Source organism: Paralichthys olivaceus, chromosome 17 (genome assembly GCF_024713975.1).
Source record: "Paralichthys olivaceus isolate ysfri-2021 chromosome 17, ASM2471397v2, whole genome shotgun sequence".
Taxonomy (NCBI): domain Eukaryota; kingdom Metazoa; phylum Chordata; class Actinopteri; order Pleuronectiformes; family Paralichthyidae; genus Paralichthys; species Paralichthys olivaceus.
Window position 1 is genome coordinate 12507349 of NC_091109.1, and position 25024 is coordinate 12532372.

The 25024-nt window shown below is 42.8% G+C and overlaps 2 protein-coding genes across 2 annotated transcripts in view; one reads left to right on the forward strand and one right to left on the reverse strand.

Moving 5' to 3' along the window:
- Positions 1-233: 233 nt before the first annotated feature.
- On the reverse strand, positions 234-5934 carry aoc1 (amine oxidase copper containing 1). Its single transcript, XM_020087226.2, has 5 exons — positions 5831-5934; positions 3465-5003; positions 2377-2665; positions 1821-1953; positions 234-1444 (listed from the first exon to the last, which is right to left on the reverse strand). Exons 2-5 carry the CDS (start codon positions 4999-5001, stop codon positions 1175-1177), a joined length of 2229 nt encoding a protein of 742 aa, XP_019942785.2. The 5' UTR covers positions 5002-5003; positions 5831-5934; the 3' UTR covers positions 234-1174.
- A 2489-nt stretch (positions 5935-8423) lies between these two features.
- sspo (SCO-spondin) overlaps positions 8424-25024 on the forward strand; it is a 66837-nt gene continuing 50236 nt past the window's right edge. The window contains exons 1-35 of the mRNA XM_069513107.1: positions 8424-8428; positions 8957-9166; positions 9960-10042; positions 10138-10308; positions 10421-10644; positions 10817-10919; positions 11521-11679; positions 11827-11912; positions 12134-12259; positions 13439-13595; positions 13702-13954; positions 14049-14190; positions 14287-14422; positions 15094-15266; positions 15422-15640; positions 15741-15906; positions 16282-16540; positions 18128-18338; positions 18859-18953; positions 19033-19289; positions 19402-19536; positions 19619-19821; positions 19992-20119; positions 20716-20825; positions 20969-21118; positions 21464-21557; positions 21675-21884; positions 22394-22599; positions 22758-22872; positions 23146-23267; positions 23396-23569; positions 23648-23881; positions 23966-24088; positions 24324-24421; positions 24759-24990. Of these exons, the coding sequence (XP_069369208.1) occupies positions 8424-8428; positions 8957-9166; positions 9960-10042; positions 10138-10308; positions 10421-10644; positions 10817-10919; positions 11521-11679; positions 11827-11912; positions 12134-12259; positions 13439-13595; positions 13702-13954; positions 14049-14190; positions 14287-14422; positions 15094-15266; positions 15422-15640; positions 15741-15906; positions 16282-16540; positions 18128-18338; positions 18859-18953; positions 19033-19289; positions 19402-19536; positions 19619-19821; positions 19992-20119; positions 20716-20825; positions 20969-21118; positions 21464-21557; positions 21675-21884; positions 22394-22599; positions 22758-22872; positions 23146-23267; positions 23396-23569; positions 23648-23881; positions 23966-24088; positions 24324-24421; positions 24759-24990 (5569 nt within the window). The remainder of the gene's footprint in view (positions 8429-8956; positions 9167-9959; positions 10043-10137; positions 10309-10420; positions 10645-10816; positions 10920-11520; positions 11680-11826; positions 11913-12133; positions 12260-13438; positions 13596-13701; positions 13955-14048; positions 14191-14286; positions 14423-15093; positions 15267-15421; positions 15641-15740; positions 15907-16281; positions 16541-18127; positions 18339-18858; positions 18954-19032; positions 19290-19401; positions 19537-19618; positions 19822-19991; positions 20120-20715; positions 20826-20968; positions 21119-21463; positions 21558-21674; positions 21885-22393; positions 22600-22757; positions 22873-23145; positions 23268-23395; positions 23570-23647; positions 23882-23965; positions 24089-24323; positions 24422-24758; positions 24991-25024) is intronic.

The following is a 25024-nucleotide window of genomic DNA, read 5'->3' on the forward strand; positions in this document are numbered from 1 at the left end:
CATTTCAGATTGTCTTTCTGTCCCCTCCTCTAACGTCCACGTCCATGCATAGCTCTCATACTATCCCTCTTTTATAATGTGCACTGTAAAACATTGGCACACACCTATAAAAAGAGTCCTTAGACAGTGACGACAGTTGTTGGCCTGATCCTTCTTCACTTTTTAAAAAAACACGTATTTACCCTTTACACAACCCACTTTCCCACTGCACAAACCACTCATTGCTCTGGAAGTTTTATTTAGTTTCATGGCAAACAGAAAATTGTGTTTAATCATTGTTTGATATTTGATACAAAAGATTGAATTCAAAACAATATCAATAACATACAATAAGATCCAGAAACTTAGATTAATTTGTCACTTTATATAATAGTGAGTGTGAGTCACGTGGCTCTGTCAGGAATGTGTACATAAAGGACAGAGCAGTAACATGTGCTGTTGATTTTCCGTAAATTCTGCCACATTGTACGTATGGATAGGTTTCCAGGGGCGACGGCTCCGCCAGGTGGTATCTGGGCTGTTTGTGTGGAAGGATCCGGAATCAGGCTGTTTGCTCTGTAAGGCCTGTTGTCTGTGGAGCGAAAACATTCCCGCCAGGGGGGCGGGTGGAGCGTGCTGAGGGACGTAGTTTAGACCCATGTGGGGCGGATACGCAGCATCCTGCATCCTGGATGCTTGCTGCTGCTAAACCTCAGCCACGGAGACCCGCCATGGGATTACTCAAGTTCTCAAGACCTCCATGCCCCACACCCACTCCACTTCCCCCTGCTAGGTTACATGTGTGGTTTGCCATACTGTGTTTTATTAACTTTGCCATTAAGATTAATTTATCTTTTAAATTGGTGCAGCCAGATTGGAGAAAGACAGGTGTGAAATGTGATTGTTTTATGTCAGTGTAATGTAGAGTCTGTAGCTAAATAATTTCAATAAAAAAAACTTGCTTTTCATTTATATATAACCATTGATAGAAAAACAATAACACAATATAAACTTCTCCCTTTTCAAAATTGTCTTTCTTTTACATTTGTTCTCATGAGGTTGTCATATTGTTATGCAAGACTCAGAATAAATCTGACTATATGTTCTTCAAGTGATTGTCATTAATCTAAGATCCAAATTGTGTTATTGAGCCTAATTATAATAATTGTGCTAAAACACTTTTTAGAAAACCTCCCTAGACTCCAATATAGGAGCCGTTGTAAAAGAACGGCTTGTCCGTCACACAGTGTCCTACGACCTCAGGTGTCCATCTCTGGACCTTGGGTTTGCCATCCTGGCCCGGCCGGACGATGATGGTGCTTCGCGACGACACCGAAGGGTCTTCATCGAAGAAATTGAAGGGACGAAGGAAGAAACCCACTGCGTTGCCGGGTGTTGCCGTGTTGGGGATGTCTTCTGAGTGAGGCACATGCAGGAAGCCGACCGTCACCCAGGCAACTAGGTCCTGCACACAGGGAAGCAAACATTACAGTAAGTCTACTTTGAATAGGACACAGAACATGTGGTTTTCATCCATTTAAATGTGCAAACAGAGGGAAATGTCAGCATTGGAAAAAGAACTGATAAACAGATTCTTTTAGGAAGAACAAACGTAATCCAATGACATAACCTCACAGTAAAACATCCCCCCACCCCTGAAATATAAACAGCTTTTCTAAGAATCCATTTAAAATGGTCTATTTATGAATCAAGCCTCCTACACCAGTAAAAACTAGATTAAATAATTTTGTTTTAATAGTCACTAACATTACACCTCAAAAAGTAAGAGAAATGCTAATTTAAATGTAAATCTTTTTCTCTCCTTATGTTCACTACTGTACCTGGTTGACTATGTCCTCATTGTTCTGGATGTAGTCCTCAAAGGACACGGCAGGTTCCCAGGGATCGTTCTGGCTGTATATGCTGCTGCTGGTGGCTTCACTATCTCTATGACGAGTCACAGCCAGAGGATACCTGCGGACAAACCGGTCATCAGTCAGTGTTATAATACCTGTCAGTCGGATGGCTGAGAGACGGAGAACTCAGATATGATTTGCAGCTGCAGCTTGGTTTATGACTGTTTTTGTAACCCACATTTTCCCAAACCAAAGCTCTACTTTGGCCTGATTTATAACCACGCTCCTAATCCAGAGGTCAAACTCTTCCACTTCAGTGATCATCTGTGGGGTCAATCATTACAAAACCATTTTGCTATGTGTGCAAACTTTGCTTAGATGGAGATGTCAGTGTCTATAAAGATATCAAATACAAGTAAACTTGAAGATGATGATGAAGATGTTTGGAATGGTGGTCCCCATAAAAACATGGCACACATGGGTTTAAATATTTACTCATATACTCTTTTACTAGAAACATAATAGTAAAATGTTGTATTACCTTGACCAACTGATGCCGTTTTCCTCTCTCCAGCCTCTCGGAAGAACACTATGGGCATGTGAGTTGAACTGAATTCGGTAACCCCTCTGGTGCCCCCATTTATTTTTCTCGTTGGGGTTGTAAAAGTGCACGTAGCGGGGGAACTTTTTGCCAAAGCGGAAGGCGGCAGATCGCTCGGTGTCGTGATTTGTCCTGTGGAGTTTGGACTGGACGATGAAATGCTCCGGGCTCCAGGGATTTGTGAAGTTGACGTATTTCAGATCAATCGACTCAAAGCTGTTCTCTTGACCTGCGTCACAGTGACAGCAAAGATAGATGTCAAGGTGTAATCAGTCACATCACAATTAATTTACCTTTGTATCAAAGGTTTCCATAGCTAATTCTTTGGGTATGTGACAGACAGGTTTTTGGGAGATTAAGTTATTGATTTCAGCAAAGCACAGAGCCATGTGCAAACATTTCAACAGAATAGTTACAGACGCTTGATAAGCCAAGTCTGCTTTATGACAGGCTGAAGTCCAGAGACTGGCATTAATAAAAAAAACTTGATGAAAGCTCAATGCATCTGTGCCGTTTCTTTCCTCTTGTTTCTCTATCTTCACAGCTTCATAAACACACGATGAACACAATGTATGGATTGTTAAGAATATCAGTATTAGAGGATTGTGCATGATGGCAGACAATGTTTAATGCCAACGTTTTTTATGAACAGTGGGAACATTTGATATATTCTCACTTTCTACATTGTTATGTGGTGTGATGGTTCTGGTCTTGGAAAGGATTGTTGTTTTGGCAAAAAAAAGTAGGGTGAAACTCTTGATGACCTGGGGTCACAGTTAATGAAATACCAAATATTAATTGTGGGGCTATGACAAGATGCTTCCTATTGTTTCCTATGCAAAAGTTTGACCAATTATATCCTTACTGTCAACCTTCATACCTGTGACATATGAAACCAAATATGTATAATTCTGTTAAAACTGTTTTTCCTACTGGTTTTTCCTATAGCCTTTTTTAAATACAGAGGGCCAATGGCAAATAATGATACATTAGACATTAAAACATGATGATTGTAATTGAATACTCACCAGCAATATCCAGATCCACCTTGTAATGGATGAGGTGTGTGTGCATGTTCCCCAGCACATAATTGTACACCTTGTTGCCATATTGAAGTCCGCTGGGTGTGAAGAAAGTGGAGTGGATGTATCCAGTTGCACTGACCTTTACTTCCATCACCCCATTCTGGTAGAAGAGGAAGTCCCAGATGTAATCATAGTTGTAAACTGTCGAGGTTGTCCTCATCACCAGCACACTATTTTCCAGCCCCCCGTAGAAGTTGTATCCCCCCTTGAAGTTGGAGTTGAAATGCCTTCTGAGGGGCATCCCTGTTGTCATCTCAAAAATACAAAGTGCATTTTTGTGGTGCAGAGGTTTGTCTGTGTCGTAGTAGTGGTAAAGGTCGATAAATGTGGCAATTTCTGGACAGTCGATTCCAGGCGCTAGCTCAAAGCTTGAGGTGCCCATGGCCCATCCTGCATCAATATACTTTGTTTGCATGGCCGCAGGTGTATCACCAGAATAGAAGGCAATCGCTTCTTGGAGGCTGATTTCATAGGCGATCCTTTCTCCCTTGAAACGCAGATCGAAGACTTGAAGCCCAGCTGATGAGCGAACTCGGTAGGCAAAAGACCATCCAGCGTATTCAACAAAGTTGCGGTCAATGTGATAGCGAGGACCCTGGGGCTCCACAAGCTTTGGCCCATGGATATTGGTGGGAGTGTTGCTGGGACCCCGGGGGATGTAGGTGGAGTAGAGGTCACTGTCATCGTGATCTGGCAACTTGATCTTCTCCACACCTCCTGTTTCGTACTTTTCCACCAGCTCCTCAACACTGTCAAAGTACATGCCGTTGTACCAGACCTTTTCAACATACCATTTTTTGGGGTCCAGGTTCCGATGGTTGACCAGTACCTCGAACCCAACTGGGTGGATGAAATAACCCTCCACAAACTTCTGCAACATGATCCAGGTTCTCCTCTCACCAGGACCCAGTCCACGGGGGGCTATGTCAGAGTACGTCAGGCAGCGGTCAGAGCAGTTAGTGAAGGAAAACCCGCCTGTGGTCTCAAAGAGGAGCTTGTGAGCTTTAGTTGTAATCTTAACAAGGATGTCAATCATATGTTCATACTCTGCAGCAGTAATAGGCCTCGACTCAAAGTGAACAGGCTTAGCCCCCTTGAAGGTCTTCACTTCATGAGACATTGGGGATGGCAGTGGACTGACAATGTATTCAGTGATGTTGGGATTTGTTTGGTTCCCAAACTGGATAACGACACGGGCTTGACGTATGGGTTTTGAATGTCCATGGTCCAGAGCTCTCAGGGCTTTTTGCTTCTTCGGAAGATGGAGTTCTATCAGGAGGATGCTGTTCTTCATCAGAGTCTTGCTGCGAGCATCAGTGAGCTCCAGTTGAGGAATACTGTGCAGGTACGCCCGGACAGCTCTCAATTCACGAACTGTGAGGTCAGCAAACATGGGAGCCCCGTGATGAGCCCAGTCTCTTGACCTGGAAGCACCACAGCCAGCCAAAGAGGCCAACAGCAGTAGACAGAGAAGCTTCATGCCTGTATTATGAAGAGAAAAGAATATCCAGAGTGAGATTTGTAAAAGAAAGAGAGACTTTAAGTGAAGTCACTTCACAATATATTTAATTTTTTAAAAAGATCTTGGATTCAACAGTTTGAAGAATTGAGTTTAAGGAACAAGAGCTTTGTTTCCACATACAAAATTACTCAACAGTTTTTAAAGGCCTAATTGTTTTGTCATTCACTCTGTTGTGGAAAGTTACTGTTGTCAGCTTAGTTTATATCCTTGAATGTGAGTCATGCTTACTGTTCCAGCAGTACCTGGCTGTACCTCCTCATTTTCTGATATCTCACAGCCTTGACTTGTATGCTTATCTCTAAACCACCCACTGGTTTCTAATAAATATCTATTAAATACCCTTTGCAAAGGCTTATCATAAAACTCTTAAAATACATTTTAACTTCTCGAACAAAATCATTTATTTTGTTTCAGATTTCCACCACATCTCTTTTCCAACTAACTACAGCACACTCTGCAGATTGGCTCACTCTCTTTTGTTTTCTTTTTCAATTCTTTTTTGTTCCCTTCACTATATTTACTTTTATCATATCGCTGCAACGACACATTCAATCTACGTTTTCCCTCCCTGCTCTGTTTGTGCTGCACTTCTACAAGATAAATATTATCCTTGTGTCAATTTTTACAATTAATTACAAGTAATTATTTCCTTGATAATTATTTATTATTGTGTCACTCTTCCATATTACATTAAAGCATTTAAGAACTAATATTGTGATACATGGAGTTCAGTTCTTGTTTAAAGACACTTGCAGCTCTGTATTAGGAACAAAGAATAGAACACTACCTGTAGGTGTCCACCCGCTTCAGGTGCTTTGTAAATCACTGGGGGTAAATCCACTCCTGTGTCAGTTACTGAAAAAACTTCCTGAATGCGGTGTCCAATGCTCCCTGGTTATACTTCACCTCCTACAAGCGACGGAAGCGGATTGGCCAACAGCGGGTTGTAAATATTATGAAATAACTGATTTGGTTTTTAGATAATTAATCTGACTCAAGTCTGGGCATGTTTTTTTGAACAGCACATTTAAAACTAAATTAAGTTTGGGTATTCTGGGACATTCTTTGCAGTTTTGAATTCTGTGATTTATTCCCATATCTGTTTTACACATTAGTTCAACATATTTAATGTATCTGCAATCCTTGAGTTTATTTCTAACCACACCAGAAGAGAGAATGGAGATATTATACCAAAAATAGACATGGCACAGCTGTTGTGTTCTGTGTGCCCAAAAATACAATTCTGCATGAATTTGATAATCTGCCAGATTACAATTCTAAAATAAAATTTAAATTACCCATTGAATTACCCATCCCAAACTCAATATGACTATATTTTTTAAAAGTATTATGCAGAAAGGCCAGAGAGCTGAACAAGAAAATGTATTTGATTCATAGAAATTTCATTAATTCATATTGACATATAAATCTGCCTAAATAAAGAAACTCTAAAAATAATTTAAAACAATGTATTAAAGGTGAATCACTTTTTTTAATCCATCAAAAGTCTATTAAAAGCAACCAACAATAACATTAATAGATTATTCATTTATTTATTTATATCTGGGTAACTCTGGGAATAAAAAGTGAAGGTGAGAGAGTCATCGATCGGCCCATTGTCTTCTCCACACGTTTGGTGAAACCAACGGCTGCAGACACTCTTCTGTGCTTTTTGGATCATCTCTGCATGGCTCAGGCTCGGATAAGTGGTGGGAGCCGTGCTGCTCTTGGAGAGATTTGAGGTTTCGTCTATTTTCTCTGCAAGTGGTTCACAGCAGAATATACATTGGAAATGATCATATCAACAGAGTTTCAATATTTATCTGTTGGATGTGTCACAAACATAAATATTTGCAACACTTTGTGAACCTGACAAAAAGCACTCATTTGTGTTGACATGGTGATATTGTTGGTGCAGGAGCAGAAGATGCACAGCTTCATACTGTAGAGTGCTGACATTTATTTATATATATATACCTGTGATTACAGGACATACAGTATTCATACCAGAAAACACACACTGCAGCTCCGTAGCCTGCAGCAGAAACTTTGCCTGCAACGGCATGCACAGCTCACACAGGCAGTGTGACAATGGCAAATTACCATTGTTAAATGCTGAACGTAAACATATTAATAGTGGTTAGCATGCTGATGTCAGCATCCTGTGCTTTATACAATCTTATATATCTACAAACTTGAACCATGGTGGTTATCATTTTCCCATCCAGAGCCAACATTTTTTCACCTCACTAGATAACAGGAAACAAGGTTTAGGGCTCTATTTTAATGATTTAAGTGCATAGTCTAAAGCGCATGATGCAAGCACCTGTGGGGTGTGTCCAAATCTTGTTTTGCTGGTTTAACGACAGGAAGGTCACTTTCCTCAATGTACCTGACCACATATGATTTTATTTCATGCCCATGGGCACTTGATATATCCTACAGATAAAAGCTCTCTCTCTTTCTCTGTACCATCTCTTTTCACTTGTCTTCTCATGAAGGATAATGAAGACATGACACGCTGACTCCGACATTTGCTATTTCTGTCAAGATACACAATGACTCCGAGGCTGAAGAAGTCAATTATGACACAGCTCGAATACTATTTAAGCGAAAATCTTGTGACAGTAGCTTCTCCGTCCTCTCCACTCAGCTCAGTCTAAAGTGTACTCTGGTGACAGCTGTGTTTGAGCCTCCTCACTCTGGGGTCGGAAGGTCAGACTTGGGATAGTGGTGAGTCTCAAAGCCTTCGGTCTCCTCGTCTGTTGACACGGTTCATTGAATAAATTCCCCCATCATCCTTCCCGAAAAGTGTCTCTTTACAGGATTAGGCTCTGACAAACACCTCTTTATCCTGTGGCTGAGGCTCCACCACCCCCGCAGTCACCTACTGCGTCCTGTAAAGTTTGACTGGGTGAGGTCAAAGGATGTGTCCGTCACAGGTCGGGTGGCCAATGCTCGCTCTTCCAGCTGGGACATTGCCACTTATGTCCAATGACAGCAGGTTCAGATGCTACTGTACAACCCTTGAGTCACCCCCCGCATTTAAAACCCTGGGTCTGGGGTCCCACTCCCTCCATAAGGCAAATCATCACTTCACTGTGGATTGTATTGCAAACTGCTGGACAGAGCAATAAAGAAAAGTGACAGAAAATTACTTTTTGTGGCAAAAATCTAAAGAATTACCAAAAGCACTTCAAAGGTAAGGGCACTTATAGCAGAGAGATGGGATTGTAATAATATGTTCAAATTCAAGAAATTCAGTCTTGGATATGGACTTGCTTATGGACTTCTTTACAGGAATTCTAAGCACAAATACTGAAGAGAGGACCATGGAGACACTACTACTGACTCTGCTTGGACTTCAGACAGTGATGGGAATGGGGTGAGTGTGATTGAGACCAGTGAGAACAGGATTAAGTATGTTTTTAAGAGGGAACAGGTGAGACAGTGAAGAGAAGAAAAATGTGGCAACAGGCATGAGCAAGACACAGAACACAGTGTGCACTATTAAAAAGGCTATTGTAAATTCATTTTGATATAATATTTTTCCTATATCAGTGCTAATTTATTTATACTCTTATTAATTTCAACCCACTGACCAACTTGATACAGTATTGAGGTCCTGAATTTTAGAATATTGAATCAAGTACCTTTTACTTATTAAATTATATAGTATATCATTATATTTGCTATAAGTTTAACTTCATATCAATAAGGGATGTATATGTAAATATTTGTTGCATAGTATATCTTTATATTACAACATAGTTACTGATTCTCAGTTTATGCTCAAAGAAGTTGAATCTGATCTGTGGAATTAAGGCACTTGAGTCAATCTTTGTGTCAATCAGTATACTTGGACGTGGAGAGGAAATTAAATTAAAAATTAAATCTCTGTATCATATTCCAGACACTGGTGTCAGCATAAAATGGAGGAGAGAGTGGAGCGAGTCCTGTCTCCACGTCTGCAGCTTGAAGTGAGCTGTTCTGAGGTTTATCAGTACAACACCCAGGACTGGAGGTTAGACGTGGACAGGATGCGGCTCAAGCATGGAGGTGATGATGGTATTGCCCTCTACTACAAACAACAGGGGCTCAATGCCTCCTGCTTCTTGTACAAGTGAGTGAGGAGTTTAATGATTGTAAGACCGTCTGACGTGTGTAGTTCAGAAGAGGTGTGTTTAGTTCAGTAAAAGAGGTATTGCTCAATGGTATCGATCAAATAAAAAACCAACAGATAAATGTTTTTACACATCCACTTTACCACACAAAGCTCCTTTTACACAGCCTGCAGTCTTTATTCACCTTTACAGCTCTGTTTGAGAGTTATGAATAAGAAATGGCAGGGTTGTAACACCATTATACAACAGCAGAGATATTCACAAAGCTGTATTGACCTCTGTGTAAAAGGGAGGGCAAGGCTAGTGGGACAGGATCCCCATGCTATTGTGTTACACGCCCCTGTTTCCATATTTTGGGTTGTTTGGATCAGTGAAAACAAGAGAAGACAGAAGGGGTCTTCTGAATGGAAAATGAATGGGGTCTCTGTATTAAAGGTTCTTATTTGTGGTGGTGGGAATATGGTGAGGGATCATGTCCTTGTCGCTTCAACAGTGACTCCTGCTGGCTGATAAGAGCACGAGTGCGGGTGGAGGCGATGAATTGAAAATATTAGGATGCAATGTTTATATTACACCTACCTGATAAAATAAACTGACAAGAAATGCAATGCAGGAACGAATACCTTATCAAAACTTTTATCAGGTACATTTTGTCACCTAGAGTACATTTTGTATTTTAAAAGGTACAACAGGATCCAAGAGGGAATGCAAAGGAAGTGACCAGTATGATAGTTGAATGAATCAAAACAGTATCAAGAATGTACTAACTTCATTATCTTCTGTGCACCTCAGACCTCCAGAGATGGAGAGCCATGTAGTGAACAAGACAGTGAAGGCGTGTTGTGAGGGCTGGAGTGGCCCACGCTGCTCTGAAGGTGAGGCCAAGAAACCAACAGACCAGTTCCATGTACTACATTCATTCTCCAAGGCATTTACTTCCTCTATTCTTTTCAAATCTTACCTCTCGCAGGTGTGGGTGTGCGTGGTCAGTGTTACTCTACGTGGAGTTGTGCAGAGTTCCCTGGATTTCACAACTCGTCCCTTATGTCCATGGAGCACTGCTGCAGCAGCCAGTGGGGACTGAGCTGGAGAAATGCCTCTGATCAGACCTGCTTGTCGTGCACCTACACTCTCCTTCCTGGTCAGAAAACATACATGCATATCCAGTATGCACACACAGAATATCTAACTACCTAACTTCTATGTATGGACTACATATACAGTGCTACTTTTCCTTTCTCATTGATCTCTAGACTCCCAGTCCTCCCCACTGGTGCGCAGCGGCCTGCTGGGTAGTGCCAGGGTGCCTCAGGGTTCGGCCACATGCATGTCCTGGGGTGGAGCCCACTATCGCACTTTTGACAGGAAGCACTTCCACTTCCAGGGCACCTGCACTTACCTGCTGGCCTCATCTACTGATGGCACATGGGCAGTCTACATCAGCACAGTCTGTAATGGGAGAGGAGACTGCAGTAAGGTATGAAATTGATAAGGCAGGGTTGTTCAAGTGAAGCTTAGTTGGGGGCCAACAAAAGCCAGTTTAACTTGTGACTGTTATTATGTGTCATTGTGTATGATGGAAATATTTGGTAATAATTGATTTTACTATGTTTTTTGTACGTCTATATATATGTGGCTGTTCTTTTCAGGCTTTGAGGATGATGCTGGGTCTAGATTTGGTTTCAATTCAACACAGGAACTTAACACTGAACAACCTTCCTGTTGCAAACGGAGATCCACTTTTCCAAAATGGTAAACTCCTTTCAGCTGTCACTAAAGCATTTTCATTTCAAGTCCATTTTTTGTAAACCAGGCAATATCAGTCTAGCTTCAAATTAGAAATAATTTGTTCCTATTTAAAGTGATTTTAACCAGGATTACAGAAATAATTAAATTCACCAATGGTTCCCTATTGAATACTGAATAATACAATTATTACACTAATTCCAAAGCAATGGAACAATCTGAAAGAGGTGGGATTATATAGATTTACACTTTAATAAACTTGAATCTGGGTTTTAACACAAAGAATACTTTATGCATATCTTTTCATATCTTAAACACAAATTTGCATCAACCACATCTTGATTGTTCCTCCACAACATACCTGGGTTAGTTACTGAGCTCATCTTTGTGAATTTTAGATCCTTCCTTTTCAGATGATTTGATATGAGATGGAAATATCTAGTGCTGGTCACTTGTACCTGAAAGACGCATTTGCATCCTTCCAGCAGCTCCAAGAATATTAGGCTCTCTTAAACTGCGACTCCTTTGAATGGATGGATGGATGGATGGATCAACAGCAATATTGTGCAGCAAAGCAGAAGCACCATATATTTTCTTCTTTGCACAGGAGTGAGTGTTCATTGGCTGGGGGACTTTGTGTTTGTGGAGAGTGGCCTGGGTGTGAGAGTGAAGTTTGACCTGGCCAACACAGTCTACCTGACAGTGACCGCTGAGCACCTGGCAGCTACCAGGGGCCTCTGCGGAGTCTACAACAGCAACCCTGATGGTGAGAACAGCATGTTCACACTACTGCAATTTAAATTTGAATACTCTTTGTATTGCAAAATTATTTTTGAGTATTAATCGTTGAAGAGTATTTTATGTAACAAAGCCATCAACTGTAGACAATCTGCATCCTGTCTCCTGTGCACAGATGATTTTACCACAATGGGTGGAACTGTGTCCCAGTTCGCTGCCAGCTTCGGCAACTCATGGAAAGTTCCTGATCAGCAGAATGAAGTAATGCACTGAATACACTGATTGAGTATACATTTTACATTACATTACAACTATTATTTTTCTTCATGAGGTATTTTGATATTTGAAAACAACCATATTGTTATAATGATGCTATAATAATCCCATAAATTAGCTGAATAATGTTTATTTTGTGCGAAAGCAAAGTTTTGTGTAATTAAAATACATGCTTATTGTGTGTCTGTGTTCCGTGCTTCCTTTAGGGCTGCAGTGATGCAGCTGAGCTTGGTCACAGCTGTGATGTCTCAGGAGACCCTGTTCTGCGTAAGCAAGCAGAATCTGTGTGTCACCGACTGCTGGAAAACCCCTTCTCACATTGCCACTCTCGGGTGAGGCACCATTTATATTTCCCAAGTGGCATAAAAACCGTTTGCTTCTTCGATCAAATTTCTCTCAGAGCCAAGCCTCTTGTGTAATGAACTGCAAACAAAAGTGAATGATTTACTAGAAACCAGTTAAAACTGTTGGTTAAGAAATGGTTCACCCTTTAATAATAACAATATAATGTTTATTAGGAATTTCTGAATATTTGTTTCCATCCTGCCCACTATGCTCAACTGCAGGTACCCTCAGGCACATTCTCACTGGTTTTCAAATACTTGTAAGTCTTTCCCAAGTACTTAAATGCCTAGCAGCAAAAATTGAAACAAAGACAACTGCAGTTCAAACAACAACAATTGTCCACTAGGGGGAACATGGACAGGGAGGGCCTCCGCCACTGACCAGGAGTGGTCAGTTGGAGCAAGCCCGAGAATTTTGGTGGACGTGGGCCAGCACGTTGTCGCTACCACCCTGAGACCAGACCTGATACTCTGGTCCAATGCTGTTGATGAAGTGATTGAGAGGAAAAGGCTGCAGCATGCAGACATGGCATTTGAGGCAGAGCAACGTGGCTGGAAAGCAATAGTTTGGCCTGTGGAGGTTTGCTGCAGGGGTTTCCTTGCAACATCCATAATCAGTTTGCTCAAAAATAATCTGGGGACCCACAGACAAGCCCCGTGCCAGACCATAAAAGGAACATCACAGACTGCAGAAAGCTGCAGCCAATGGCTCTGGATCAGGAGGAAAGATCCCAACACAGCCCCATGATGCTAGGGACATGCACCCAGGACTAATCAACCTATGGTGGTCCTGCCTTAAAAGAGCGCGTCTTGGGATTAAAGGTCGCAACACCTGATGGCACTGATCTACTGTTAGTTGGTTAAATTTATGACCCATTACCCATGCAGCCATTACTTATATCATAATGTAACAAATATTTGCATTGGTTGTTGATGTGTTTTGAAATTTCTCTGTGCCTGTTTGTTCTATTGATCACCCCACAGGAAAAATAATTCAGCTTTTTCCTCTCAGTAAACCTACTGTATCAATACTGCTGCTATCTAAAGCCACTTTGCAGGATTTGTATTTTTCTGACTTTGGAGGCTCTAGTCATTTGCCTCAGAAGAACCTTTGCATGTTATTTGATGCAGGTTTGCTGTTACAAGTGTTCAGTTTGTGTCTTTCAGTTGGACCCAGCAGCGTACATCGACACCTGTCTTTACCTCTTCTGCAGCCTGCCACCCAAAGACAGGGATGGGGCAGTTTGTGACACTCTGGCCAGCTACGCCAGAGAGTGCGCCCAACAACATGTCATCATAATTTGGAGGACCGACACCCTTTGTGGTGATGAAATATGATAAATTATACTATTGGTGCAGATGGTTGAGGCTTTAAAGTAGACAGACTATACTTGTCTCACAGTTATTTTCTATTGTCTCTGTCTCTTCAGGTCGTGTCTGTGCCAGAGGTCAGGTGTTTTCAGACTGTGTGTCCTCCTGTCCCCCCAGCTGTTCATCTCCCCAGTCCCCAGGGCCGGCTGCAGCCATTGGCCAGTGCAGGGAAGAGTGTGTGGGGGGCTGTGAGTGTCCGCCGGGCCTCTACCTTCACCAAGGACTCTGTCTGAAAAGAGACGATTGTCCTTGCTTCCATCGCAGGCGCACATACCAGTCAGGGGACAGGATACAGCAGAGATGCAACACATGGTGAGGGAGAAACGTGTGTTTGGTTGTTTCCTGCACCTCTCTTAACACCATGCTCCTTTTAACACCAACCTATCTTCTCTTGCCTCTCTTCCAGTGTTTGCAGAGCAGGCCAGTGGCAGTGTACTGGGGAGAAGTGCGCTGGCCAGTGCAGCCTGATGGGGGCGCTACAGGTGACCACCTTTGACAAAAAGAGGTATTCACTGCAGGGTGGAGACTGTCCCTTCACTGCTGTGGAGGTGAGACATAAGACACACACCATTCACACTTTTAGATTAACTATGACCTCACAGACAGTTGTGTATATGGTGGCCACTTCTGCTTTGTGTTCTCAGGACTTTGTTGACAGGAAGCTCGTGATGAAGGTGCGCTGTGGGGAGTGTACAGCAGGAAGAGGAGGAGGAGGCCTGGGTTGTCTGAGGGAGATGTCAGTCACAGCACTCCGCACCACAGTCACCATCACAGACACTGGTAAGTTAGATAAACACACTGATCTGAGATAAGGCATCTCCCTCCATCTGGGCCTGTCCTGGGTAACATGTCGGGCCTCTCCTCCTGTCAGACCCGTTTATTTCATCCTGGCCGTCACAGTTCGCCACAATCTTGTTTTGGCCCAACCTTGTTGTTTTCCAGATGGTGTCCATCTTGGGGGGTCTTTCATATGCTGTTCTGGTCACACCCAAGCCATAACCCCCGACATCTGACAACACTCTTAGGCTCAGTCCTTTTATTATTCATTTATAAATAGTTTGAAAATAAAACATTTTGAAATACATTTTGGATTGGGATGCTAAACATTCACCTCTCAAAAAACCTCTCTATTTTGTTTAGCAGCCAGTTTGGCCCAACAAAACAAGTTGGAAATACAGCCTTGAAAAGTGGAATGATTCATTTATTGACATTTTGAGAAATATTTCATCTTATAAGATGAACTATTTTGATTTTCAATAATATCAATTTTTTATTAAATGTATTTGATTTTGGAAAATATTTCATCGACAATGTTCAATTTAACACATGCACGTGCACACTGCACATTTAATTGTACGACAGTTATTGGCCTAACCCTAACTGCAAGAAGTCGTCCTTTTGAATGTGTTCACTGCCTTGTGATTATTTATGGTTGGTTCGGTTACTTCCAGGTACAGTGATGTTGAATGGTGTGAGAGAGGCATTACCTGTGGTGACAGCAGACCTGGTTGTGCGGAGGGCCTCCTCTTCATTTCTCCTCATCCAGACTTTTGGAGCCCAGCTGCTCTGGTATCTAGATGGACCCTTGGCCATTGTCATGTTGCAGCCCGGGTTTGCAAACAAGGTGTCCTTTACATTTCATATGGTTTATTCACCAGGAGAATTTTGTTTTAAATTAGACTGTACTAAATTTAAATACAGGGTAGGGATGCAAAGTGGTTAGAATTTAAAATTTACAATGAAAAGAATATACAGTGTGTATTAAATTTTATATTCAAGGTCCGTGGCCTTTGTGGAACGCTGACCTGGAACCAGCATGATGATTTTACCACCCCAGAAGGAGACGTGGAGAACAGCGTGTCATCCTTTGCAGGGAAGTTTACATCAGAGCATTGTACTCTACCTGGAGGAGCTCCACCTGACCCCTGCACCACGTACACCCAGAGGAGATACTATGCAGAGACGGTGTGCTCCATCATTCACAGCCCTATCTTTCAGGTAGTGTTTACAGAGCATCTTTCATCTCCTGCTACGTCAGTGCTATCATCTATCTGCCCCTCTTTCTTTCACTTATGCACCTCTCTCGGTTATCTTGCAGGGGTGTCATGACGTGGTGGAGAGGGAGCCATATTTCCGTCTCTGTCTGTCAGAGGTTTGCGGCTGCGCTCCACAGAAGGCCTGTCACTGCACCGTCCTCACTGCCTATGCACGGCACTGCGCCCAGGAGGGCGTTGCTGTCCAATGGCGCAACCACACCTTCTGCCGTAAGTAGGAAGGCCACTGATTTAGGGATAATCGAGGATGTCCATCACCATGGAGTCCACAGTGTCCACTGAAGTGTCAATTTACTAACATCACTACGAATACAATTTGACTGGACTTGCAAGAATTGATTTAACATCCAGGCTAGTGTTCAGACTGATCGCATACCTGAATGCCAACATGTGACTGTTCTCACAAACACGTTAAGGATAGGAGGCTTGAATGTAATGGGATGTCTCTGCTGTTAAAAGTACAACAGCATCAGTGTGAGCTACAAAGCTTCAGTTGTAAAAAACCACGTGCACTCTCATATGGAAACCACAAAGATGATTTCCCCCATCGGCAAACAAACCTTTCTTCCTCTGCTTTCTCCCCAGCGGTCCAGTGTTCAGGTGGTCAGGTCTACCAGGAGTGCGGTCGAGCATGTGGAGCCTCGTGTTCAGACCTGCGGCAGAGCTGGAGCTGCGATGACAGTGGCGGAGTGGGCCTTAAGATGTGCGTTCCAGGTTGCCAGTGCCTGCCGGGACTAGCACAGGACCACCAGAGCCAGTGTGTGCCCATCGCCATGTGCCCATGTGTGCAAGAGGACAAGACGTTCCAGCCCGGTGCTGTCATCCAGAACAACTGTAACTCCTGGTATGTTGAACAGAAGATACTCAACTACAATACTCCTGTATGTCATGTATTCATTTTGTCAAGTTTGTAGTTTGATTGTTTTCATTTTACTTTTATTAGTGTGAAATTTGTAGTTATATTTTTCAAATTGCAAATATTATGTTTCAGTTTGAAATTATTATAAATGATAGAAAATTTTGGATTTTTTTGTTGTTGCTTTTGTTGCAACTTAAAACAGCGTAGCTCAGCTTAGAACATCTTCTGACACTTGATATCTTTCACTTAGGTTAAATATTAACACTGCTGTACAGATACAGCAACTGAAGACAGATGGCACACTTAACCTGTCGAAAGGAAACATTATGGTGGAGGTCAATTCAGTGCAAGCTCTTACAGACCCAGATGCATGAATTATATTTTACAGCACACCCTTAAAAAGTACCGTCCTAATATGGTTATCTGCATGCTGCTTTTATCTTGTGGTAGATGTGATAAGAAATCAGAGAAGGTAAGCATGTTTTCTCCTCTCTCAGTAGAACACAGCTTTGATGCACCGACAATAAAACATTGGCACATGGGTATGGGTTTGGCTCTGGTATGTTTGAATGAGCTTCCATTACATGAAGTGACTAAAACTACTCAGATCATGTGCTGATAAATCTTCTCATCTCTGAAATAGACATTTCTTATGGAATACACAGTATATTTGTTTTTGAGGACAATATAAAGGTCAAGGGACGGTGACAATATAGTGTTTGTGTTTACTTGTGTAAATGTCACACATTTAGCGTACGTTGGAGCCGAAGTCACAAAAGAGCACAGTACATTTATACTGATACATAATAATAATAAGTAATGAATAAATATGAATACAATAAGAATAATTATTGGATAAATAATCATTTATTTGACTGTTCTTTTTGTTTTTGATTGTATTAACATGTTAGTTAGGAAGTATTTCAAGATGATATAAATGAGAATAGTGTACTCTTAGCTTTCCTGCCGTGCCGTGTGTGTGACACCACATCACCCCACTGAGTCCTTGGTGGTGTAAGAGCTCTAATGAAATCTCTCTATGTTCCTGCTCCCTGCTACAGGATAGGTTGATTTCATTGCGTCTCTTCACCATAATACGACAATGTTCGTCACTCTCTACTCGCTATCGTGGAACAGATTGCTGAATGAATATGTGTCAATCCGATTTCACGCCTGTTTCCTGCCCTTCTACCCTGTACTGACCATTAGCCTGAGTTAATGGTTTATTTTGGATTAGATAATTATCACACTGATATCAAGTGTGACGTACCGTATCCATTCACTCTGAGTGACAATCCTTGGCAGCTGAATCTGGTGAAACGGTTTTCATCACACCTCCTGTTGCCTCATCATTTTATAGTTACTCTTTAGAGATTATATCAGTAAACTCTACTGACCAAGCAGATATTTTTTGTCTTGCTAAAGGGCAATTTAATATTGTAGTATTTCTTTATTTTTTATAACTTCCTGTTACTTATATGCTGCTGACATTTCAGTACAAATCTTGATTTTCGGAGAAACTTATCATAATTAATGTCAATGCCCACTTTATCTCACCCCTTCCCTTCACAGTGTGTGTGAGCAGGGACTGTTTAACTGCAGCAAGGAGCGCTGTGAGGAGGTGAACCCGTGTCCAGGCTCTCTGGTCTACTCTCCACGCTCCTGCCTCCTCACCTGCTCCAGCCTGGACCCTCCTGGCCAACAGCAGGGGCCCAGATCCGGACAATCGAGCTGCAAGGAGCCTCTATCTGGTTGTGTCTGTCCCCAGGGAACTGTCCTCCTAGTGGGTGAAAACTCAAATTTAGTTTTGTCAATGGATATCTTTTTTCATTAGTGAGCCAGCAAGATCAAATATGCAGATTGTCAAGAGGTTAGAGTAGTGAGACTGTACTAAAACAGTAATGTCCTTTTGAGTAACAATCTAAAAATGCATTTAATAAGAATATAACTAGTTAAAAGAAAAGCTAAAAACGACCTATGGCAAAAGTATGGAACAGCCTGAAGCTATTAAATGGATTTAGCTGATAGGATAATGTCTTTTAAATATCTGGTCCACTCAGCTCAGTTAATTATAAAATATATCATTAAATCTTGAAATATATTGTTATAATCTATTTGCCAAATGAAGACAGCCAAATAAGCACATTTGCAGTGGGAACAGAGGTTAAACATGCTCAAGCTCTCACTTTGTCATGCATCTTCTTTAAGTCATCTTCAGACAAAAGGTTTAAAAGGTGAAAGCATGTATTTTAAACTAAATGGAATTCGGACTCCTCTACATAACATGATGTTTTACACTGCAGGGTGATCGCTGTGTTCTGCCGGACGAGTGCCCATGTCACCATAATGGTCGACTCTACTACAGCAACGACACCATCACCAAAGACTGCAACACATGGTAACGTATGCGGTTGACTCATTGCATTACATCACTGCAGCTTGTAACTATCTCAACTGCTCTTCATTCTCTGCTGCAGTGTGTGTAAGGAGCGACGCTGGCATTGCAGCCAGTCGGCTTGTGCTGGCGTGTGCGTGGCAACGGGGGATCCGCACTATGTGACCTTCGATGGCCGCTGTTTCTCTTTCCTGGGGGACTGCCAGTACGTCTTAGCGAGGGAGACCGGCGGTTTGTTCAGTGTCACGGCGGAGAATGTGCCCTGTGGGAGCACTGGGGTCACCTGCACAAAGTCGGTCACCCTCAGTCTGGGAAACACCATCATACACCTGCTGAGAGGTAGGAGGGATTGGGGGGTGTTATGGGGGATGGCAGGTTGGGTGTCATAAGCACCTTGGACTATGCTTTAGAACAGTTGCTTGAAATAAATGCTTTTGTCTCTATCTGTTAGGTAAAGCTGTGACAGTGAACGGGATGCCTGTGACTCTACCGAAGTCCTACAGTGGCAGTGGTCTGTCTTTGGAAAGAGTCGGCCTGTTTGTGTCCCTGTCCTCTCGACTCGGGGTCACTCTCCTTTGGGACGGGGGTGGGACAAATTTTAAGTTTTTTTACAATTTAATTCACCAATTATTGTTCCTGACATTCATAGAAGACGGAATTATTTACAGGTATGCGCCTTTATGTGCGCCTGGCTGCCCACCTGCGGGGTCGAGTCGGGGGCCTGTGCGGTAACTTTGATGGAGATACGGAGAACGACTTCACAACGCGGCAGGGCATCGTGGAGTCTACGGCTGAGCTGTTTGGAAACTCCTGGAAGGTCAGCCCCTCCTGCCCCGACGTGGCAGATCAGGACCTCCGAGACCCCTGCGCTGTAAGTTCAATACAGAATGCACAAACACACACTGACATTTACATGAACTGTGGACTCGGACCTAATAACCTCCTTGTAAACAATTTTATATCATGTGATAGACTTTATCTTCCTCATAGAAAATGCAAAAGCTAACCAAAAACTACTTGCTCTCTGTTTGTTGTGTTCAGCTGAACCCCCACAGAGTCACGTGGGCCACGAAAAAGTGTGCAGTCCTCACCCAGGAACTCTTTTCTCAGTGCCACGCTGAGGTTCCCTTCCAGCAGTATTATGACTGGTGTGTCTTTGACGCTTGTGGGTAAGTGTCTGATCGACACACAAAATCATCGAGTATGTATCATACTTCCAATACACAACCTGAACATGTATTTGGACATGAAATTCCAGGGATTTTGTTCACAATTGATCAAACAGCTATCGCTTGGGATGGGATGGCCCAAACAGAACACAACAAACACAACGACACAGATTAAAAAAAAACTATTTATAACAAAATTTATGAGCTGAGATGCTAGAAGTGCATTCATGAAACTTTTTGAATTGTAACTTAACATATAAGCAACAAGCCTCTGCAGCAGTCTGGGTTTGATTCCGACCTGCGGCCCTCTGCTGCATGTCTTCCCCCACTTTCTCTGCCCCCCTCTCACAACTGTCAAAAATGAAGGTGAAAAGCTCAAAACATATACTTAAAATAATTTTTTGATACAAATATAGCTTATATTTTTTATTACTTCCAGAAATATGCAAGTCAAACTACTGCCACTGTACGACAGCCCTTCAATCAGCAGAAATGTGCTTCTTAAGACCACAGACTTGATGCACACGTGTGTCTTTGTGTGTACATGTACTGCTGATTGTATTTTACTGATGTTTGTGCGTCTGTGTGTGTTTTAGCTGTGACTCAGGCGGGGACTGTGAATGTCTCTGCACAGCCATTGCTGCCTATGCTGAAGAGTGTAACCGCAGAGGGGTCTACATCCGCTGGAGGTCCCAGGAGCTCTGTCGTATGTTGCACATACAACACACTGTCATACTGTGAATCTTACACTCATACAACTGAAGTCTTGTGTCAGTGTTTTTCTGAAACATTTGTACACATTGTCTTTTGAGTCTTCAATCGATTTTCTGTTCCCGTGATTCCCTGCAGCTCTGCAGTGCGAGAATGGGATGGTGTACAAACCCTGTGGCCCAGCTTGCTCTGCCTCTTGCCCAAGCGTTCAGCAGAGTCCACACTCTCAGTGTGGAGCCCTCTCCTGTGTGGAGGGCTGTTTCTGCCCTGCTGGCTCTGTACGACATGGTGAGGCATGGTGTAATACTTTACTGAACCTACTTTACTGATCCGAGAGGAGACCCAAATATCTCCTGATGGCTGTGCTGAAAGTGATTGATGTGTGATAGAGAAGTACTGCACATAGACACTGTTATGTGTGAATGTCAAAACTGTAAATTGCTTAGAGTAGTGATCAAGACAAAAAAAGCTATATATTTAACTACAGACCATTTCCCATTTACGTTTGCCCTTTTGATTTTAACAACACTGTGTTCCCCCTCTTGCTGCCCTTAAGCCAAACTTTACATTATGTTGGGTTAGGAAGCTGTAGGAATACAGAGCAGAACTGTCATCATGTTGTCTCTTCTATAGGGGAAGGCTGCGTCGCTCCCACTGAGTGTCCATGTGAGTGGGAGGGCTCTATGTTTCCACCTGGTACCACCATCACTCAACACTGTCAAAACTGGTCTGTCTAACAAAATACTTGTGAAAATATAAAACTTTACTCAAAATTTTCAAATAATCAAGTAAGTTTGTCTCCTTCATTAAAATTGAGGGGGGGATTTGATCTTTGTGTGTGCAGCTCCTGTGAGGATGGTGTGTGGCACTGTGAGGGTGTGGTCTGCCCTCCTCCCTCTCCTCCCTGTCTAGAATCAGAGTTCACCTGTGCTTGGGGCCGATGCATTCCCTCTCACTGGGTGTGCGACAATGAGGACGACTGTGGCGACGGCTCAGACGAGCTGTGTCCATCCACCTGCTCTCCAGACCAGTTCCGCTGTAGCAGCACGCCAAGGTGAACCCCACACTATCACTACCATACTGACTTCCTCAAATTCTGTATGTAGAGATTATGAAGGTGCTAAACTGGTAAATGTTCAGATGTAATAAATCAAGTATGTGGGTTCAATCATTCTTTTTTTAACAATATAATGTCATGTAGTAGGTTGGTTGGATGGTTGGTTGGTTGGTTGGTTGGTTGGTTGGTTGGTTGGCTGGCTGGTTGGTTGGCCAGTCCAACCAGGGTGTTGGCATATGGTAACACGCTTACTGTCAACATGTTGTGTGCTAATCTAACCTCTAGCTGCACCCTAATGTCTAGACTGGACTTTTGGTCCAGTTGTGATAATGATTCCAGACAGATGTCAACTTGTTCATTGATCCAAGAATTGTATTTTCTGTTCAGTACAACTGACTTTGATTATTGAATAGGTTTTTTACATTATAAATAATTTCCATCATGTTTAACTATATAACAATAGAGTTTATGTAGTGAATAAAGTCAATTAACCCCCAACCCTGCAGTGGACCATGTTTGAACCTGGCTCTGCGTTGTGATGGCCACCCAGACTGTGCCGACCAATCAGACGAGGAGTTCTGCGGACCTACCACCCCCGTGCCCCTGTGCCCACCAGGAGAGTTTCAGTGTGCCAATGGGAAGTGTCTGCCAGCCAGTCGGGTGTGTGATGGACGACTGGACTGTGGCTTTGCTGATGTGTCCGATGAGCAAGGTGATCTGTCAATTACAATCTATTTACATTCTCTGTTGCCATTATTCACTATTGTAAAATGTTTTGAGGCTTTGTGTATTTAAATGTGTTTAAATGTGGTCGTACTTGTGTGAATACTCATCTGCACTTCTGTAACTCTGTGACCTTTGTCGGTGCAGACTGTGGTGTGGTGTGTGACGAAGGGGAGTTCCTGTGTGCTGGAGGACGTTGCATTCTCTACTTCCACCGCTGTGATGGACACGATGACTGTGGGGACTTCAGTGACGAGAGGGGGTGCGTGTTCAGCTCTGCTCTTTTTGTTTTTTCAGAGGTTTTCTATTTGTCAGATAGGTGCAGCTTTTAGTGCATGTATGCAACACAATCTTGACATTTACTTAAGTTGAAAGTTTATCTTGAATGCCACACAAATTGTAAAAACTCAACCATATTTTCAGAAAGTCGCATTTAAAATTTTTTAAATTATTCGATAATATCATACAAAATAAATATTGGATGATGGATTACACAGTATGTTGCATGGTTATCTAATATGTTTGCTTTTTGTAGGTGTGTATGTGCACCAGGAGAGTTTCAGTGCCCTGGGGACCAGTGTGTTCCTGCAGACAGAGTGTGCGATGGAAACAGAGACTGTCCCTCAGGAACAGATGAAGCTGTCTGTCCAAGTAAAGGTACAAACTATAATAAAACACAATTAAACGATTTCCAATAGGAGGTTATATGATTCACATATGACAGAAGCAAACCCATCCTGCATGATTGAAGTGATGTATTTTGATGTATCTCGTTTGCTTGGCAGTGACCTGTGCTCCGGACCAGTTTGCCTGTAGAGACGGCACATGCATCACCACAACCGAGCTGTGTGATGGGACATCGGACTGTCCAGGTGGAGAGGATGAGAACAGAACCATTTGCTACTCTATCCTCACAACACCATCACAACCACATGTCACCCCGACTGTGCCCTCTTCAGGTAAAAGTCGTGTTTCAGAGATTGCAGGGGGAGGGTGTTTTCAGTGGTCAGTTTCCCTACAGCCTTCTGTTTCTCCAGCTTGTAGATCCTATGAGTTCGGTTGTGCCACTGGTGGACAGTGTGTGCCTCAGGCCTGGCGGTGTGATGGGGAGACAGACTGTCTGGATGGGAGTGATGAGCAGCAGTGCACCACACCCTGTGGCCCTGGCCAGGTTCCGTGCCTCAGTGGGGACCAGTGTATTGACTACCACCAGCTCTGTGACAGGACTCCACATTGCAGGGACGCCTCAGACGAGAGCATAGACAACTGTGGTGCGTTAAACAGGAGAATCCCAAAATATGTACCATTTGGTCACAGAGGCAGGTTTTGTCTAAAGACATTTTGTTGTCCTCTAGGTTCTACCCAGATACCTCCCTGTCCAGGCAGCTTCTCATGTGACAACCGCACCTGTGTGAACATGACTCAAGTGTGCGACGGCCTCCCAGACTGTCCACGGGGCGATGATGAGTTGGTGTGTGGTGAGTTCTCATGAGATAAGTAGAGATAGGAAGTATTCTAGGTGAGGGACTGTAAGGGGGGTGGTCTGAAGAAGGGTTTGAGAACTTAAAACATGAAATAAATAGGACGGAGGGAAAGGATAGACAAGGAGAGGACCAAATAGAGAATATATGGAAATGGACAAGAGAGATGAGAAGGAGTGAAATGAATGGTGATGGACTTTTGATAATATTTTTGACATTTTGTTCTATTCAGATAAAACTGTCTCACCTTTGCCCCCTGGTGGCAAGAACAACACTGTCCCCTGCCCTGAGTTTACATGTATGGATGGATCCTGTGTCCCCTTCAGCATGGTAGGCGCTGGGTTTCTTAAGAAGTGTTTTTAATTGTTTGTAAAATTCCCTCCCTCATACAATAATCATCATTCATTTAATCTCTAGAAGTACAATACTCTGAGTCTGCATGTCAACATTTATATAAAAAAAAGAGATTAATCATTTAACGATCAATTATTTAATGATATGGAGTTGTTAAAGTACTTATCATATGCAACATATTAAACAATAATGAGAACGTAAGAAATTACAGGAAAAAAGTTGCAAATATCAAACATAATTGATCTTCTGCTCTCATAGAACGCAGGATAAAAGTATATACATCCCAAGCTCACTAAACCCCTCCTGCTACCAGGTTTGTAATGGTGTGGCAGACTGCTCAGACTCCTCTCTAGCGCCACTTGGAGGTCCCACAGATGAGCAGGGCTGTGGAACCTGGAGCTCCTGGGGTCCCTGGAGCCCCTGCAGCACCTCCTGTGGGACAGGCTCCACGAGCCGGCAGAGAACCTGCCCGCAAGCGGACCCGCTGCGCCACTGTCGGGGACAGGATGTCCAGAGGCAGCAGTGCTTCAACACCACCTGCCCAGGTAAGCAGGTGGACAAATAATAACTTAGATAGAG

Coding starts and splice junctions, on each gene's coding strand:
- aoc1 (XM_020087226.2), bottom strand. CDS start 5,001: ATGAAGCTTCTCTGTCTACTGCTGTTGGCCTCTTTGGCTGGCTGTGGT. Junction 2,666..3,464: donor GGTGGATCTGGATATTGCTG/GTGAGTATTCAA, acceptor ACTGTGACGCAG/GTCAAGAGAACAGCTTTGAG. Junction 1,954..2,376: donor AACGGCATCAGTTGGTCAAG/GTAATACAACAT, acceptor GTTTGTCCGCAG/GTATCCTCTGGCTGTGACTC.